A 19815-nucleotide genomic window follows, 5' to 3' on the forward strand; every position below is an offset into this window, starting at 1 on the left:
CAGCATAGGTTGCTGTAATTGCTCATCTCCCTTTGTTCCTGCTCCAAACAAATGTAGGCTGTACCATATTTGGTATTTCCATACATGTAATCCCCAGCCACCACTATTCTGACCTAGTCCATCCTAACAATGTCAGAAATGTACATCTATTCTCCAGATTATACAATTACTTTCACCTTTCAGTGCTCCTCTAGTTTCAGAAAACCTTTGCAAGGTCTTACCAGAGGACTACTTGTTACAGAATCTGTGCCCTGCTAAACTACTGTAATTTCCCCATAGCCCCACTGAAGAGAAATTTTCCCAAATCATTTGCAACACATGATTGTTCTTCTTTAGAACATAACTCACAGGTTATTTAATACACAAACATTAAAAACTTTGAGACAGAATTGATTATAATTTATTATATTCTTTAAGCTGCCTTGAAGCACAGCGCTAATATAACAGTTGAGATTTAAAGGGAACTAGTATGCATAACACTTTGCACTGAAATTAAATGTTTGCACAACCTATGAATCCATCACCATCAGTTCCCTTAAATTATTAAAGATGTCCATTCCATATATGCCTAGAATAAAGAGAAAGAATTTCTTTTAGAAGCTGCACCTTGCTTTTTAAGAAGTGGAAAGACGTAAACAATTTTGAAGTGGTAATACTCACCTGGCTGAAGGCTATAGCTCATTAATGGCTTTCTACCAAAGAAACAACCTGTTAAAATTAACTGTTTCCTGCAACATAATCAGGATTTCAGACTCCCAAGAATTCCCACTGTGATTACAGAGGGAGAGCAGTAAGGGTTTGGGGTTGCCACAAAGCAGAAAAAATTGTGCATTCACACCACACTCTGTGCATTTTAAAGTAAGATGCCTGTTCAAGCACTTCGACAACATGGTCCTTTGGACCTCCCAAAGTGCACCACATCAGTTCCAAACACAATCTACTGGTTTTGTGTCAATATGCAGAGCTGCATCTTACCTACTTCTCCAGCTCTTCTAATACAGTGAATTTGTCTTAAAAAGTTGTAAAATGCCTTTCAAAATGAACAATACCTTACACTGGGATTCTTTGGAACTGGCAGGACTTGAACTGCAAGATACAGGCACAGTGCTGGGATCTGTTCCTTCTCTATTGCAGCAAAAGGACAAATATCATAAATTGTAAGTGCCAGTCTTTTGATTTTCAGTTGGCCTAAGGTCTTTTATTATGGAATAAATATGATTTGGAAGTAAGTAGGGAGAAACTAATGTCTGTTTTTCATTCCTGTGTTCACTGTATTTGTTTCTTGCCAGCTGAAAAGGACACTTGGTCCTAAAGGCAGAAACTACCTGCTTGATGCTCTCTACATTATAGGTCAACATTTAAGGTTATGTTTCTCTTTGACCTGAAACCTAATTTGCTTCTAAAGGCAGCGCAGAGATGGTTTGTCCCTCTTTAGAAATATCAGTGTTCTAAACACAGACTTTGCTCTACCAGATCTGCACAGACTAACATGCCACCACTGTCGTTTCTGTTTAAAAAATGGACTGATATTAGTTATTCTTGAGAAATACACTAATGCCAGAAAGCACTAGAATATCCTGGGCTGTACACTGTCAAACACTGCAGTCATAGCCATTGCTAGCTTTTACATGTCTCTTCTCAGCCGGGAGTGAGATCTTTACACAGTGAGGGAGCACCTTTCAGTTTCCCATAAAGACAATGAGAGTACAGCCACTGATTGCAAAACAGGATGGTCCTAACCAGCCATACATTGCTCTGGTTACCTTATCACTAGTTACACTTCTCTTCCTCTTTGGCTGGTTTGCTGGTAGTAGCACATGCAAGTCAGCAGTTGTGGGGAGACCAGGCTTCACGACTGTCATGAGCGTTTCTTCAGGTATATTGGTTTCCTGTGAAGACAAAGGCATATGGCAAATTATAGGACAGCGTGCTTCATGTTCTATAGAAAAACATAAATAACTCCACATATGTCTTTTAGTCTTTGGTGTTCAGATCCTTAACATTCAGAGGGGATTCCACCAGAAGCTAAAACATCAATAAAACCAAACATAAATTAACGGAAATGTGAGCTGCTCTTTGAAGATTGGAAGAGCTAAGCATTGTTATCGCATTAATGAGATTTAGTGGCATCACAGAAAGAAGCAAAATGAAGTGGTATGCAGTTTTAGCAAAACTCTGCAATGGCAGTGCATTTCTAGGGTAACATTAAAAAAAAATCCTAAGTGATTTAGTATCCTTTGTGGGATATTCAGACACTTAGTAGACTGAGAAGGGCATACTTATTACACCTAATTTTAGCTTAGGGAGGCTATTTTCCCATCTGTGTTTAATGGACAGAGAAAAGTCTTCCAGGTGAGAGTAAGAGCACCTAGGTTCAATTCCTGAAATTGTTATGAATACCTGTAGCCACCAGTGAAAGTCAAGTGTATTCCTTTTCAAAATAGTTCATGTAAATTCTGCTTTTAGTCCCAAATTCCTCCATGTGTTGTATAATACAGACACACAATTCTAATTATAACACCCCGGGCACTTCCCATAGCCTTCCTTTCTCAAACAGATTCCGAAATTCCATTACATTTTTCATATTCTTTTGCAAATTATTTAATAACTACTAAAATGCAAGGGCAATTTTATAAGGGATTAAAACATTTGTTTTACTGACACTAGTTATGGAATGGGTTTAAGCTGAGAAAAGTGGGAATTTACTTTAATTTGATGTTTAATGTGAACCTCAAAAACAAAAGCAGGAGAAACTATAAAGTAAAAACTCTAGAACCTGATTTGCACTAAATCCAGGAAAAGCCAAGTGATTTCATACACAAGCATTTTCAAAACATTATCAACTTCCACCTCAGTGCTACTGTCCCCACAAAAAGTCCATGTGTGCTCACTCAGTTGCTGGCTGTGTGTGCACCTGAAGAGCACAGCTCTAGAGCTCACAGTTTTTATGGGGTGCTTTTACTTATCTCACAGAACTGTTGCATGGCTTTGTACTTGATTTAACCTACAAGATTCAACTGCTCCCAATTCACATTTCTGTTGCAAATATGATCTAAAAAACCAGCTGTACGAACTGTTTGCCTACATACTATATATAATTTTCAAAGTTACAAGAATGATATTGTAAATATTTTCTTTCTGCTTTGTTTTTCCATTAAACCTATGCCTTTTATATTACACAGCACCCTTTGCTTAACTTCTAAATATATCACATTTAAGCTACTCTTCCTGGTCTGGAGTCAGCAGTATTTGCCAATACAATACAATCTATCCCTAATCCCATTAAGTGCCAATTAGGCTGCATTAGACCCAGATCTTCTACGTTACAATATCATCATCTACAGCCTGCACACAGCAGTGACACTAGACTCAAACTTCTTTGAAATGTGGCTCAGGAGGTTCCCTTTATTATTTTGCTCTGCCTCCTTTCTTCTAAATGAGAAGGCATTAACTTAACCTTCAAGCTTTATGAGTGGCAAGGGAATATTTTGTGAGCAATCTGAAAGAGCACCTTTGCAAGAAGTCGTGTTACTACCCGCCCTATGTCTTCCCTCCACTCCGGTATGTCGGGGTTGTACATGTCCAGGTGCTTAGTAAACTTCAGAGGAAGAACATGAAAATGATCTGGAAAATAAAAAAGAAACATTTTTTAACAAGTAATAAACGAAGCTGCAAGACCAATTTTGCAGAAATAAAAGCTGCAAATATACATTTGGCATTATTTGTTATGCAGTGCTGCAGCATCTAGGAATACTGCTCTATGTTGTGTTGTTTTGCACGGAGCAAGAGGACACTCCTGCCAGGCACTCAATTTCTTTCTGTATTTTTGTCAACATCATCAAATTTGAGCCTAAAGATAAAAAGGCAGGAAGAAAAAAAATTAACTAAGCAGATTTACATACATGCTCTGGGGTCATAGCCTTCCCAATAATTCTTCCTTAGGACAATGCATAACACAGACATGGTTGGTTTCTATTATTTGTAATGGGAATGCGCCAATGGATTTTATTCTCACTGTATCATAAACATGTGGGTTTTGCCCATTGCATGTTCCTATTTTTCATGTAGAATGAATAATTTATGCATTCCATCAACTAGCTATGAAAAGAAAAACAGAAATGATATACTAAAGGCTAACTAATGCCCTCTTCAAAAAAAAAAGAAAAACAAAACAAAACAAACAACAAGGTACACACACAACATTTCTCTGGATATTGTCCAAAATAGCTGAAACACCAGAAATGGGTTGGTCCTCAGTAAACAGTCTCTAAAATATTTCCTTTCTCCATATAGGCTCCTTGGATGAACATCTGGGGAGTTTAATGCAAAGCAGAGAAAGAGATCCTCTGGAATGCATGAGTCAAACCTGGTCCCCCCCAATGCTTCTGACAGAATTGTGCTTTCATGTAGTTTTCTTTTCCAGAGGTTTTTTTTTTATTTCCCCCATGACCAGTACTTTCTTGCATTTGGTATCAGGATTGGCCAACACTAAAAGCAGAAGCAGAGTTTGAAAGCCAGAAGCTGTTGATCTAGTCACACTAGCTCAGGTTATACTTCTAAAGATTTCTTAAAAAGTGGATGCACTTGTAAGGGGTGGCATAAACTTTAAATTAATTTATCTCAGGAAAGGAGAAGATTCATAAACGCTGCATTTAGCCTGAGTGTGTTTTTTCCCATAATTTAAAATTAATAAGTATACTAAATGCAAAAATAACAGAATCTTCTTCAGACAATAGAGATGTCTCATGCTGTGTGTTTCATGATATCTGAAGGCTTTTAGCTCTGCATTAAAAGAAGCTTTTTCACTTATCACAATTCCCACATGTGACAAATACACAAATACAAATGTAAATAATTCATCAGCACTATGTTTTCACGGTATATTATGCCTTGTCACTACATTATAAGACACAACAGAACACTCCAGGGCACAATGTGAAACAAGTGCTGAAGGGTTATTCAATAATTACAGCAGAGCTATACTTGATCCAAACTCTCAGATTAACATCAAAGGAACAGTGATATCTTGCAATAAAAGGCAAATATTTCACATTGTTTCATATTGTTTTTAATGCTGAGAGTATATACACAACTAAATTTTATTTTTCTCATAGTTGTTTAAACGACTTCATTTAGAAATTCTAAGAAACTCTCTAGTCATAGGCCAACATGCTACTTAAACATTTCTGCTACACATAGCTTTTGGGAACCACAGTAACATTCAAAATACCAAAGGAAACGAAATGGTTCAGATTAAACCCTTCCATACAATCACACTGTTTAACTTCATGAAGTTACCTAGTGACAGCTCATCCCTCTAATTTTAACAATTAAATGTGACATTAGATGTAATTTTACGATAGGTTCATGCGTCAGGGTTGGTTGAAGAGGTATAAGAAACAAGTACAAATTAAACTAAAAAAAAAAAAAATCAACAAGAGTAATGTCTTACCAAAAATATGGACAACTTTTGAGTCCTGAAGCATGGAGCTCCCACAGGAAGCCTGCACTGTAACTCTGATGTCACCTGTGTCAGCAAACTTTGTCACCAGAAAATTGTCCAATGTAAGAAGTGGCTTTAAAAAAAAAAGAAAAATTGAAAATAGAATTTAATTAAGAACCACAGGAACAGTATCTGAAGAGACTGTCACTAAAAGTATTAGCAAAAAAAGTTTTGAATCAATTATTCAATTCATCAACATTTTATAAAATAGTTCAGTTACAATTTTCAGTAGAGGATGTTTCTTTCCCAAATAGAATGTTTATAAACAGAATTTCTGCCAGATGGGCCAAACATTGACTTTAGAATCATTGGTAGAGTACTAGGTTTTCATTCATCCCCCACTGAAATAAACAGATTTTGAGTCAGGCTCATGAATCTCTGCAAGATCATATACACCAAGCCATTCACCTCAAAAAACATGGAGTACAGTCAAGGTCAAAAGGATTAATTCTGTCAATTTAGAGCATGACCCATGGAAGTGCGCCAGCCCACTGTAACCTCCAAGGCAAAACTGAAATACTCTGTTCCCTGACCACAGCTGTATGAATTATAAAACCCTTCACAAGACTGCATCGATCTGCAGTGCCTGTTCTAGCAACTGCGAAGTCAATAATAATGAAAAGATACAGCCTGGGATTATGGTAGACAGCACATTTACAAGAAGTTCATTGTGCTTATCTGAAGCATTCCTCTGTCATACTTAGTCTTCCTCATAAAGAAAGTATTTTACTTATCTGTTATTGAAAGAATTACCTTAAAAGAAATTAACCCAGATAGACAAGAAATATTCCCAATAGAAATACTTGGATATTTATTGCTCTATGATATGTTTATCTAGACTTTCTATCCCCAAATGAATATCACTAGATTATTTGAGTGCTTTCACTGTTTTGATATCCTTTGAGATATTCCCATTATTTTTGATACACCAGTTTTTTTAGACTCCCTGAAAATATTTATCTATAGAATTAATATATATATGTGTACAGCACTTAAATTTACAGTACTCACATTATCAACATGGAAATGCATGAATCCAATTTCATCATTCACCAATGCTATGATCCCAAACGCAACCCCCTCCACAAGTTTTTTTTCCAGAGGTAATGAAATAGAATAAATTGTTGTTCCCTCAAGAAGAAAATGGTTTAGAAATTCAAACCAATTCTAGAAGAGAAATTTGCATCTCCACATAAGTAACAGTAAAGGGAAATTAACACCTTAAATTTATGTGATAAAACAAGGGAAGTTAGATCCCTCTTGCCTCCAGATATAACTGACTGTTTGGAATGCAAGATGATCTAAAAGAAGTAATGCAACATGATAGTATTTCTAGTAAAGTAAAAGGTGTCACTCAACCTTTATTGGAAAGAAATTGAAAATAATATCAGTCAAAACCATTCATGTACCTGAAGATTGTTTCCTATCCACCAGTAGAAGACTGTCAAATTAGGGTTCTTAGGCAGTATGATGGCTGTTAGATTCACCTCCTGGTTTCTCCCAACAACTGGAACCACTTCTAAATTTAAAGCCTGCAGTGGAGCTAAAAAAAGTTCCCAAAATATAATTGAACAAGAATCCATCAATTTATTAATACCTTTTTGCCCCAAAGCCTCTCACTCCCTCCTGCTTTTATATCTGTGTTTAAAGCTGCGGGCATAATTGGAAGAATTTCAACCAACATTTCAACCAAAAAATATCCCCAAAAACCCACAAACAAAATCCTAGAGCAATATGACAGGTCACCAAAATGCACCTCTCTCATGCACTTTTTTTGATGCAAGTTCAATTCTAGAAAACATAAGCAAATATCCCAGTTAAAAAGTGGAAAAGTCAATCTCAGCTTTTTTTTTTTTTTTTTTTTTTAACTGATAAAAGAACAAATGAACAGAAATCTAAGAAATCTCAAACCGCTAAGGGAAAAGCAGGAAACTGAAAACCAATACTGCTGACTACTCATTTTCATTGTAAAATATCAGCTGTTAGGCTCACACCACACATAAGCTCTCATTAACGCATGCTTTAAAACAGATGTGTATATCAGGGGAGCATTTACTTGCAACTCGAAATAGATAACCTCTATACTCCAAATATGCTTTTAGAATACATTTCTTCCTTTCTGAACTTTTGCCAATGAAGGCTGTGAGCATTATTACTTATATAAAAGAAATGCATCTTTACAATGATTTTATCTCCTTAATGCTGTATTTTGCTTCATAGTACAATAACTTTATTTAAAAAATCTTTCCCTCGCAGGTTTCCAAATACATCTTTTTCAGAATATCTGAAGGTAAAAGCTTTATAATAGTATGATGTGATGACCAGAATTTCTTAACTTCAGCTGCACCATCTATCCAGGATACCAAACTCCTGTATGGTCCAACACGCATTCATTACACAGAATGAACACTAACCCATCCATTTTTGTTCTAAGTATCTTTTAACTCATTCAAAGGTCTTTCATCTCAGTTCAAACTTAAAGGTAATTAACACCAGTCCAAAGCCTTTCTCTTAGTCTATTTCATAAATGGAATCATTGCCCATTCACTTCTAATTCACTTTGACGAAACTGATTGAAATTCTCTGAGAGCAAGTTGTCCAAGCCATGCACACCCTCTGTCTACCTCACTTTGACCAGCCTGTGTGCTGCTTCATCCAAATATAAGGCTCTACATCCATTCTGCATTTTCTCCTATGACTCTTTAACCACCTATGTGAACTCAAGACATGTTTGGTGCTTGAACAAATGGTTTCTTCAACAGCTTCTTTAATGAAACAGAGTTACAATACTCCTCCTCTTGCTTGTCTTGAGGATGTCTTGAGGAAAATTCTGAAATTGTAGGAATTCCATAAAATCTGTTCCTCCTAGAAATAGATTTTTCTCCTGATGAGGTAAACCGAAAAGTGCGGAGGGATCTGTGACATTGTGTTATTTTGCCAAAATTTACATTTTCCCAGAGGAGACTGATCATTCTGAGATATGGTTTTGCTCCTGAAGAAGGTTACTTTCTTTTCCAGAATTTTTAGAGGGGAAGTTGTTTGGTACTTGAATGATGACTGTTATTTCAATTTTGTCATTCCTATACATTAAAGAGCTAAAAACAATTATTGTGAGTCCTTCTGCTTGTCTCAGTCACACAATTCCATTATGCACTTGAACAAGCTTCACAGCACCCTTAAGTGTATAGAATTAGGAATGAAGTTGACTTATACAATTTCCATTTAATGAAGCTACAACGTCAGTGTGGTTCTCAAAGCTCCCTCATTATTCACACACTATACAGATTATGGTTTCCTGAAAAAGAAAGTATGCCTAGTTCTTCTTCAATTCTTTTTATTCTGGTTTATTTACTCACATTTATACTATCAGCCTTGCTCTAATTTCTCTTACAGTTTATTAACAAGTTGAAGATTGTGTGATCTGGATCAGAAATCACAATCTGGATGACAGGCCAAAGTTCATGTAATTGTCCTGCATTACAGGGCATCCCATAGCAACACAACTTGGCAGGAGTAAAAAATATTTCCTTTACCATGTGTTCCTGAAAAAATTCCCTGAGAATTCATCAGCTGGAGACAGAGTGAAAGCAGGACTCTATGGACATTTCTGCTTTCATGATACTCCACAGTGAAAAATGTCCCTGTATGGCTATTAGCATATCTCTAGAACATAGAAATAGCAGTTTAATTAGTGCCAGCTAATTTCCCCAAATCTTGTAATTGACTTAAAAAATTAAACAGAGTAAATCACAGAGAAAGCATTTATCGAAGCAGGCTGGGGAACATGCTTCCCTGAGTCTTCGAGACCATGTGCAGCATCCACAGACAAGCTCAGGAATGGTCCATGTCTGCTTCAGTGCTCTGCTGCCTCTGCGCTTCAGTACCAGAGTCCTCTTAGTGCACCAGTTGTTTTGCTTGTGAAAAATACCTCTGGCTTCTGCAGTTTGTAAAGCCACTGCATAAAACACAATCAACTTCTTCTATTTTTACTGTTTATCCTGATGTAGGCCACACCGGAAGCACGTTTTCAGAAAGCGGTTGTTCTGCTTTCCATCAGAGCTTGCTACTGCTCGTCGTTCTCTGAGTGCTAAGAAGTTGTTCTCCCTGGAGAGAAGGATGTTACAGACTATTTTGCTGTTCATTGCTTGTACAAATCTACTGTTCCTGTGCTTAATCTACTTCTCAGCACTTGGAAGCTCCTAAAAAGTAACAGTGAAGCTGTAAAGTGGTTTATCTGAGCTTCCTGGAGTTGTCAACTGATTTAAAAACTAAACACAACAAAGAAACAGATAATGACGCTGAAGTGGAGAACTCCATTCTGATCTTTGCATTAGATTTTAACAAGAGATTGTCCATTGGCATTAATGGACTGGGCTGCATCTGCTAATCAAAACAGAACTGGAAACTCTGGACTCAAGGACTCTGATTAGCAAAATACAGAAATATCAGCTACTAGGCAGGCTGGCATAAAGCATGACGGATCAGTGCACAGCCCTGTATGTGGCTCCAGAGATTTCCATTGCTTTGGGATTAGGTTGAAAGACATGCCACTCACTACAGAGGGAAACAGACACCTGAACAATGCAAGATTAGTATCTTTTTCTTTTGATGTTGCTTGTTTCTGAATTCCGGCAAATCTGAAAACAGGCTAAGCAATAGCTCTCTTCAATCTTGAAGGAAGAGGAAAACTCGGTTCCAGTTACGAGTTTCCTTCTTCATTTCAATTATCACATGACTCCTGTACATTAAACTTGCGATGGTGCATGATATTCCCTGTGCTGTCCTATTCTTTTCTTTTAAATCTATTTGATGAGGATTTTTAGGTCTTAATTGAGAGGGAGAGAAGTCTAACTCAACTAATATTGCCTGCCAACGAAGGTGAAACTTTGTGAGAATTAACTGCCTCAACCTAGATTCTAGTACTTGAATAAGTTACTCGACTTTTAGAAACACTGAAATTTTGTTTCTCATTTAAAATCATATAGGTGCTCATACATTTCTCAACATGTCTGTTCACTTGCTTAACACAGTGCCTAGAACCTCCTAAAAAGATATAGCTTGAAGTGTTAAATTTTAGCTGCTAAGACTGCCAACAGGGTCTGAAGTCAGGAAGATGGATCAAATGTGAAATGTGAACTGAGGCATGCTTGCTACTTAAAAGATTAATACACCATCCCTCTCCCAAATCCAAACAAAACGAACTCTGACCTCCTAATACTTTAGGTTTACAAGCCTCTGCGTAAACAACATACAGCAATGCAACAGTGCATGAGGTTATTGAAAAAATATGCATTTTTCCTAATTGTGACTAGTAATTTTCTTTACTACTTCATAGTTGTCACAAGTTTTTATGCAGCAGTAAGAGTAAGAAAACCAGAGAGATGATTTACAGTTGACTTGGACGAACACCACAGCCTCATCATGCCCAGCCACATTCTCAGCCTTCACCGAGACACGGTAAATCCCAGGATTCTCATAGCGGTGACGGATGGGTTCTCCAGTCATGGTAAGGTTGACATATATTGCCTTAAAGCCATCTCCAAGATCTACCTGGTATTTGGTATTCAATATATCACCCTATAAGGAAAATACATTAAAAATATTTTAAATGGCCAGAACTGAAATAGAGAGGACACATGATTATAACCATTTCCTGAATCACAACAGCATTTCCAGCCCCAGCCAGATATTTTGACTCAATTGCAGTAGCTACAGTAAAACGACTACACTCATGGCAAGGACTGTAGTGCAACAGATGCTGTGGGCATTAATAGGGATAATACTAACTTTCCACAGTAATGTGCTACCTTAGAATCAGACACCTCAGACCACCAACCAAGCTGTATGACACATCACTCTTGTCTTAATGCAGCTGGACATTAACTAACATAACAGTGCAGGGCAGACCCAAGTTCTGGAATGATGATCATATGACTGTAAGCAACTGAGAACTGTTATTTTAGTGAATTACCATTTATCCAGTGAACTTCTAGCCTAAGCAACTATAAAGTAAAATTAACTGGTTTAGACCACCTTTACAGCACCTTCTAACCACGCCCTCTGAGTGTCAACCATAGGGCCTTGAAGATTGAAGCTGGGATCTTCAGACAGGGTTATGCTGCATTATACAGAGCTACCAGCATGTCTAGAACTAACACGCTCTGCTGCAAAGTTAGATGTATGCTTAATGGAGCAGAGTATTGAGCCAAGTTTGGGAAAGGGTTTAAAAGTCCAGCCAAACCATTCTGTCACATCAAGCACTTCACATAAGTTATAACTCATTGCACTTGTGCTAAGTGCTCCTTTAAATGACACTGGCTTCCTAAACTCAGGCCTAAAACACTGCAAGACTGATACTATTTTCAGAGGACAAACATATGCCCATGACTCATGTCGTCCCAATGTGGCTGCTCAGGAAGAAAAGTCAAGCCTATGCTACATGGACTGGCCATGTGGATGGAGTCAAAGGAAAATTCATTTTAGCTGTGAACAGCAGCATGTTCTCAATTCTACTGCTTGCCTTAGCAAGCTGTGCTTTTTCCTCGGTCTTCAGCAGTATGTTCCTGCCCGCTTGCCACAATACACAGCCATCACAATCATGCAATTAAAACAGGTTGCAGGGCCAGGCTTGGCAGAAAATCCTCCATACTGTGAAAATACAGTGTTGGTTTAAAAATCTTCATAGCTTCTAGGAAACAGACATATACATCCATATGCTAGTCAGGTGACCTGAATGGCCATCAGAGCAGAGAAGGATTGACACCCATCAAAGTATTCAAAAATCACTTCAGTTCCCCATAAGTCACTCTCTGAAACAGGTTTGCATCAAAATCTAATTCTGAAAGGCAGCAGTAATGTAAAATCAAAGGAGGCAACAAAGCCTAGAACTTTTGCTCCCCTGCATTACGAAGTGATGGAAAACATACTGGTTTATTCTCCTTTTATTATTTTGTAGTCTGGCTGATTTTCTCCCATGTTTTATCAGATGAAAGAGTGTTGCTTCTAATCTAAAAAGAATACCCATAAGAAGGAACCTGTAGGCTTATCAAATACCTAAACATCATATTTCAACACACATAAAGGACCTTGAAAGCTTCTTCACTGTGAAAATTTTTTTCCTCCAAATAACATCTTTCTTTGACAACAGATGGGTAGAATTTAGCAGAGGAGATAATATATTATTCAAGTTTAAAGCAAAAGAGATGCCTTCTTGCCAGCAATGTGCCAGTAAGTGGAATCTCTTTAGATGACATTAGCTTGCAAACAGTTCTTATTTGCTCTTTCTTATGCTAACAAGTATACATGCATATTTTTTCCAGGTGAGACAGAAACCAGTGTTGAAAGCCAGTAGATGCAAGCTTCTCTTAATTTTTTATTCTAATAGCTTCCCTAGTGTAAAGATGACAGCGCTGTCTTCAAAACACCATGACACTTCTGTTTCCCTGGCCAGGAAAGACAGAGAACAATGGACAGATAACAAGAGAGTCACATACGAAAAAGGCAGCTAAATTTAAAAGGAACTGATGCTTCCACTTCCATGCAAAATAAATGATTGTCATGATATTATTTATTCATACATTCAGTCAAAAGAATTTGGAAAAAAAAATATCAATTATTATTTCTAAGGTCACTTACAAACTGCTCAATTGTACCTGAAGCCTGCTTTCTTTACTCCTTCTTGTGTGGCAATAACATGCATTCACATATACTAGTAAGTTAATTTTGTTCAGCAGAGAATGTGATATGTTTTCATTTATCCTAGTAGAGCTGTTTTTAAACTCAGTAATTGTTATGAATCATCATTAAGTAATTGTTATGAATTCTGATTAGACTTTTTTGTATGGATTAAATCCTAAGCAACGCTCAGGACATTTGAGTATAAATATTCTTCTAAGCCATAGGGGGCAGCAAACTGTTACATTTCTTCTAAATCTGCCTTCCAGTTCGATGTACGGAGCGAAGACTTCATCATTAAACACAGCACAGGATTCCCTTCAAGATCCCTGACTTAATAAGATTTTTGAATAATTTTAAATATTTTACGTATTGCCACAGAGATTCACGAAAGTCTCAGAATCTATACAGTAGGAAAAAAGTCAAACTGCCAATCAAAATCACTAGAGTCCAAATTGCAACCAAATGCTCTATTACAATAAACATTTCCAAACAAAATATAAAAAGAGAAGGCAGCGTAACTTGCCATACAATTGTGGGGGCACAGCAAGCATTGGGATGAGAGCCTACGCAGTGTTAAGTAGCCCGGTGTTCCGCACATAACCTTCTTGATTCCATTACAGAAATAAAGCCCGAGTGCCTGATTTATATCGCACAGGTTTGCCAAACTGTGTGAACTTTCTTGAAGTTCTTGCAAATCAGTGGGTTTAGCCAGGAAGTACAACGCTCTCGTAACCTGAGCACAGCAGTTACAGCCTAATCCTAAAAAACAAGCATTAGGAAATATATCCACGGCAAACAATTAATCCAAAAAGTACTCAGTGCTGTTGGTCAGGGCCTTAGGGCATTGTTTCTCTCAATAAACAGAAAAAGACATATATTTTAGAACACAATCAATATCTAATAGATGTTCTTATGCTGTGCTATTTACTGATTTCTGTAAAGCTTTGCCTCACTCCCTTCTGAAAGACAGATTCTCAAAAACACTTATAACCAGAATATTAAATGTTCTCCACATTTCTGTTCTTCTCTGATACAGCAGTTTAAATTTTCAGTCCAAAGAGACCTTGGTAATTTAGTTCCTTTGATTTTCCAAGAAGCCATTGCCTTTAAGGTGTAATGACTGACTACACTGCTGAGGAAACAAATCCCATACTTGGATAGAACTTGGTAGTTCACTGAGCTTAGTGGGTTGTCTGATTCACTTGAAAACAGAAGTTGCAATATTTAGAGAATCATTCATCTTTGTTTCGAGCACAAATTAATCTTCATTCAGCAGCAAAGCAGGTAGGAGCGAAATGAACCCTAAAAATAGCAAGGAAACTTTCATAAAGCCAATGTTCATTACTACCTGCTCTTGTCTGACAATGAAGGTGATGTCTTCCCCAGGCTTAACAGCCAAGCTCTCTTCTCTGATGCTGATCTGAAGTCCCTTGGGAGCAATCAATGGACACATATGCTGCGCTAAGTTCTGCTGCAGGTCTACGCCACCTTCACACACATTAGAAATAACCTTCCTGTACCTGCAAAAGCAATAAGCAGCGAGCACAGCGAATCAGAGGTTAGCAGAACACCATAATAGAACCACAGAATCGTAGAATGGCCTGGGTTGAAAAGGACCTTAAAGATCATCTAGATTCAACCCTCCTGCTGTGGGCAGGGCCGCCAACCACTGGAGCAGGCTGCCCAGGGCCCCATCCAGCCTGGCCTTGAATGGCTCCAGGGATGGGGCATCCACAACTCCTCTGGGCAACCCGTTCCAGTGCCTCACAACCCTCTGAGTGAAAAACTTCCACCTAATATCCAACCCAAATCTCCCCTCTCTTAGTTTAAAACCATTCCCCCTTGTCCTGTCACTATCAACCCCTGTAAATAGTCGCTCCCCCTCCTGTTTATAGGCTCTCTTCAACTACTGAAAGACCATAATGAGGTTTCCCTGGAGCCTTCTCCAAGCTAAACAAGCCCAGAGGCACCAAATGCAAGTGTAATGGTAGCTAATGAATATTCCTTGGGTTCACAAACAGACAAGATTGACGATGATCGAAGCCAACTCATAAGGCAAATACTTTGACAAGGGACATTGCCTTTACTGAGCAAAACCTGTTGAAGAAAGAGGGTGTGGAGCATGATGAGGATTTCACTTGTATTCATTAGAAGAGTCACAGAGTCTACCTTCTCAAATTTAGAAACGTGCCTGACCAGCTCTCCAGGAGCTAGTCTGCTGTCCTCTCTGCCACACCCTTTCCTAGCATTCAACAGTCTTCAATGCTTTAGAGATCTTGGTTCAATCCCCAAAAATCAGGAAGAAATGAGACCAAGCAGCTTCTGCATTGATGCAGATGCAATTGCTTAACTGCTGCTCTCAAATGCTCTATGCATTTCTTAAAACACTTAAAGCATTTATTTAACATAACAGTGTAAAAGATTGAAAAGTCTAACAATTTTAAATAACTAATAATGAAATACTTGGATGTGTACAGAAATTATTTACAGATCAGTTTCACTCAGGTATGTTATTTTTAAACATCCTTTAAAATCAGAGTCAGATTTCACTCTTTTGAATTCCTATTCTGTGTATCACAGCTGTCAGCCACAGCCTAAAAGGCATCACTTTCCTCAGTAAGGCAAATATACACAGACCGTGATTCTATTGCCAGATTTGACATTTCATCATTTGGTTCTCTCTCCACAACAGACAGAGATGATGTTATGATAAGCCAGAATAGATGCCAGCTGCAAGTTATTCTCAGCACAGACGTCAGACTACATTGCAGTGTATATTCTATGCCGTATTGTTTACAGTTACTAAAGCTTTCCTTTGATTCTGAGTGCCCATATGGTCAGGAAAAGAATCTATGCTCCACAGAAATCCGTACCCCTGTGGAAGTGGGAGACTGGGAAGTTCTATGAGATGTTACTGGCTCCTCAGAGTAATTCATTGGATTCAAATCAAAAATTGGTCAGAACCCAAGTAATGCACTAAAAGAAAAGGCTCTGAATGGACATTCCTATTGGAAGTGTAACAACGGCTACAAAATGTTACAGAAAATATATTTTTAAAAACACAAAGAACAAAACAGCTCCCCCTCTTCCCAAATGGATTAGTTTTTGAACTGCTGTGAACATGTGAAGTAACATTTCTCTCTTCTTAGTCTGTAGAAAGCTTCTGCACATGCTCTAAGAGTCAGAACTTTTGCATTTCCCAGTTTTACAGTTTGCCTTATATACACTTCCTTCAAACCACTTTTGTGGCTCTCGGTCAGAATGTTCTCCTCCTCTCTGGAAGCCTCTGCAAGCCAACTGAATGCAAAATCAGCTTACCCAGTGCTGCTGGTGTACGCCTGCCCCAGCACACAGTCTTCAGGAGGTGCTTCTGGGTGAAACCAGAAGTCAGCAAAGCATTTGCTAGACTCCGACTTCAGAGGTGCAGAGCGCTCAAACCCATAATCACTGAAAAACATCAACAACAAATGTGTTTCTTCATTCAGCAGTACAATTTAGGGTGGATGAGACTACTTCTTTAAGAGTAAAAAGATTTTTTTAGTATCATTCTAGCAGATGAACATACAAGTGGATTAAGCCAGTTCTGTTCTAAATCTAATTTCAACAGGAGTTGTGTGCACTTCGGGGAAAAACTGCTTGTAATTACTTTGTCAGTTCTGCAAAATTATGGCTCTTGGTAGCTTAGATTTTTAAAAGGTTTCCTTAGCCACTCAGACCAACACATTTCTTCTGGTATTTTTGCTTCATTTGCAAATAGAAATAGTTTGCTTGCCTTATAAATCAATCTAATGGTCATTTTTCAAGTCTTGATCAATAGAGAGAAACATCAGCATTTGTTCAGTCAGGTGAAACAAATACTTAAAACATGGCATTGTTTTTAAACAAAGGCAAATGCAAAACCATGTATTTGTTCATACATGGTTACATGGGGAGAAAGGCAAAAGGAGGAAAATAAATCTATCTCAAACCCTAAGTAACTATTTACTAGCAATAAATCAAAAGGTCCACAGACAGACTCACCATAAGAAATCAGCATTCACACATTCACAAACTGTGGATGTGAGCGCTGATGTGAAACTTCTCCCTTTAATGCACCATGATGAAATCTTCCTCTTTCGAAAGCTCCTCTGTTGGCCCATGATGCAACGATCACCCTAAACAAAGCACCAGACTTAATGCACACCATAACCTACACCATGCAGACATGACCTTACGTTGCCCTGAAAAAGGCTGGCCTTGATGCCAAGACTATAAACTTGTATCAACTCTCTCATATTCAAATGCATAGGTATAGAAAATGTCATATCCACTGCTGTCCACTAATGGGTCATTATGGAGTTGTAACATACACTGAATTTCAGGACACAAATCCGAAGATGTACAAGAAAATTCAAGTACAATTTAACCCATGTTTCACACGTGCAGAATCTAGGCACAACCCTCCAACTGACCATTTGAAAACTCAGTGGGGATGCAGATGGCTGGAGTTCTGTCTATATCACCATTTCTTGTGCTGGCAGCCAACATGAGGTATCAACCATGTGGACACAGGTAGAATGAAGAATACTTGAACATGCTCCACTGGTAAATGGGCAGCTGCAAGTACTCTATCAAAGTTATTTTAGTTGTTTCTAATTTCTGAAAGACATTTCAGTGTCAATATCCCAAGATACTGTTATTCTTTAAGCTCAGATCTGCATAACATTCTTTGTAAATACACAGCATTCTTAAACAAGAAGTACAAAATTAGGCAGAAGAACTAGCAAATGACAGCCGAAATAATACAGAGTAGTATTAAAAAAAAAAACCAACCCTGCAGAGAGTGAGAGAACAAATGTACTGGAAGAAGTAAAACATAATAATCACAATGATTATGAATAAATGACATATTCTATTTAATGTACAAAAAAAAAAAATAAAAACCAACAAACCTCATATTGGTCTCTTTGATCAATACATTGTATAGAGAATGTAGCTTCCCAAAACTGGATTTGGCCAGAGCACCAGGATTAGTGCAGCCTTAATGCATTACTGCAGAAATGGCACTGCCCAAAACAACTGGACTCCATTACCTGATTGGTCCACTGAGATCCTAAATTACTTCTGGAATGGTCTTTACTTATGGCAATTTATATATGAGTACAGTATGTGGTCAGGAAGTTGTCAGAACACATGACTGCATGTTAAAATTGCTTCAATCAATATTATACACTTTAGTTTGTGGTATGCTTCACAATCCAGCAGGACCACCTATTATTATGGCAGACCACCAGATATACTTCTCCCTTTCCCAGGACACAGATCACACAACCAAAAGTAACACAAAATCCTCTCCGATTTTAAACTACTGTAAAATCAGCAAATACTAACATAAGGACATCAAAGCTGGGGCTGTAGCATCCAAATTCTATTTGAAAACATTTTCCCAGCACGCAGTTCTACATGAATCTGAAAGCCATGGAAAAGTTGTGGCAGTTAACACAAGACTGAATACCTGTAGATTTGTGAGCTCCCAAGACTCATAGTCATCATCGGTGCACTCCCTGGGGAAGGATGGTCTGAAGTCCACCTTCACCAGTTCCCAGTCTGAACGGTAGCTAATATGTCCAAAGACACTAAACAAAAAGATCAAAAGTAAAATCTTACTTCAAAGAAATGCCATACATCTGAGATTCAAATTTTCAGTTCTATCTTTTCATTTCATTGGTCATAGTTCCCTACAGAAAGGCCAGTGGTTAATTTTCTCCCACTTTTATTCCTCTCATATATAATGTGTCTAGTTAGCAAATATTTGCCAATTGTCTATGAAACTTTACAATGAAAAAATATAGCTCATAGATTATAGGTTGGATTATAGGTTGGTTTGGGTTTTTGTTTGTTTGTTTGTTTTACCCCAGCAAACTATCCAGTAATCTGAGACATACTGCCTTTTCTAATTTGGAACCCAACATTTTTGTCTATTATCTTGTTACATGAAACATAGAGAACTCTCAGATTAAGACAGGGAGCTCAGATCAGGGAGCAGAACCCAGGATCACCAGATTTAATTTCCAGCTCTGTCACTCCTTCCTTACGATTATAGTGCAACTTCTTCAGTTGCTTTTGTTGTTATTTGTTTTTGTTTTTTAACTTCTACAATTTCAGGTGGCAATTTGCGATTGTTTAAACTCACACCAGTATCATGAGATTATATTCATTTCTAAGGAATTCACTGCATCTACACATTTTGCTGAAGAACTGAGTCTCCTCTTCATTTCAGATAGTCCAATGCATAACAAAAACCAACCTGCAAATTTCTTTTTTTAAAAAAAAAACAAAACTCATTGCTTTAAAAACCAAGCTGCACTTTCAAAGCAGCCAACATTTTCAAAGTCAGAATATTTATTTCCAAAACAAAACTGACATCCAGCAACAAATTAGAAAGGATGAAGACTATTTGGGAAAAAGTCAAATGTATTTGTGGTTTGTACGAGGCTTATGTGGCTTACTTGCCAAAGAATTTAAGGTTGATTCTGAAGCCAACAATTTCTGTGCAGTTCATACTGCACAGAGTTCATATTCCAAGCTTTAGCAGCATTCTCCAAACTAATTGATTCCTTTTGTTTTGCCCTTAGTTTTGTTCAAATCCAGACACA

General features: G+C 37.7%; 1 protein-coding gene across 1 annotated transcript in view; it reads right to left on the minus strand.

Moving 5' to 3' along the window:
• Positions 1-19815, minus strand: part of SORCS2 (sortilin-related VPS10 domain containing receptor 2) — a gene marked incomplete at its 5' end in the record, with an annotated part of 49005 nt that overhangs the window by 16549 nt on the left and 12641 nt on the right. The window contains 9 exons of the mRNA XM_010076814.1: positions 1764-1889; positions 3512-3624; positions 5453-5576; positions 6913-7046; positions 10894-11080; positions 14529-14700; positions 16499-16627; positions 17201-17334; positions 18675-18795. Coding sequence (XP_010075116.1) covers positions 1764-1889; positions 3512-3624; positions 5453-5576; positions 6913-7046; positions 10894-11080; positions 14529-14700; positions 16499-16627; positions 17201-17334; positions 18675-18795 — 1240 coding nt within the window. The remainder of the gene's footprint in view (positions 1-1763; positions 1890-3511; positions 3625-5452; positions 5577-6912; positions 7047-10893; positions 11081-14528; positions 14701-16498; positions 16628-17200; positions 17335-18674; positions 18796-19815) is intronic.

This window comes from Pterocles gutturalis, unplaced genomic scaffold, assembly GCF_000699245.1.
Source record: "Pterocles gutturalis isolate BGI_N339 unplaced genomic scaffold, ASM69924v1 scaffold8, whole genome shotgun sequence".
NCBI classification, from domain to species: domain Eukaryota; kingdom Metazoa; phylum Chordata; class Aves; order Pterocliformes; family Pteroclidae; genus Pterocles; species Pterocles gutturalis.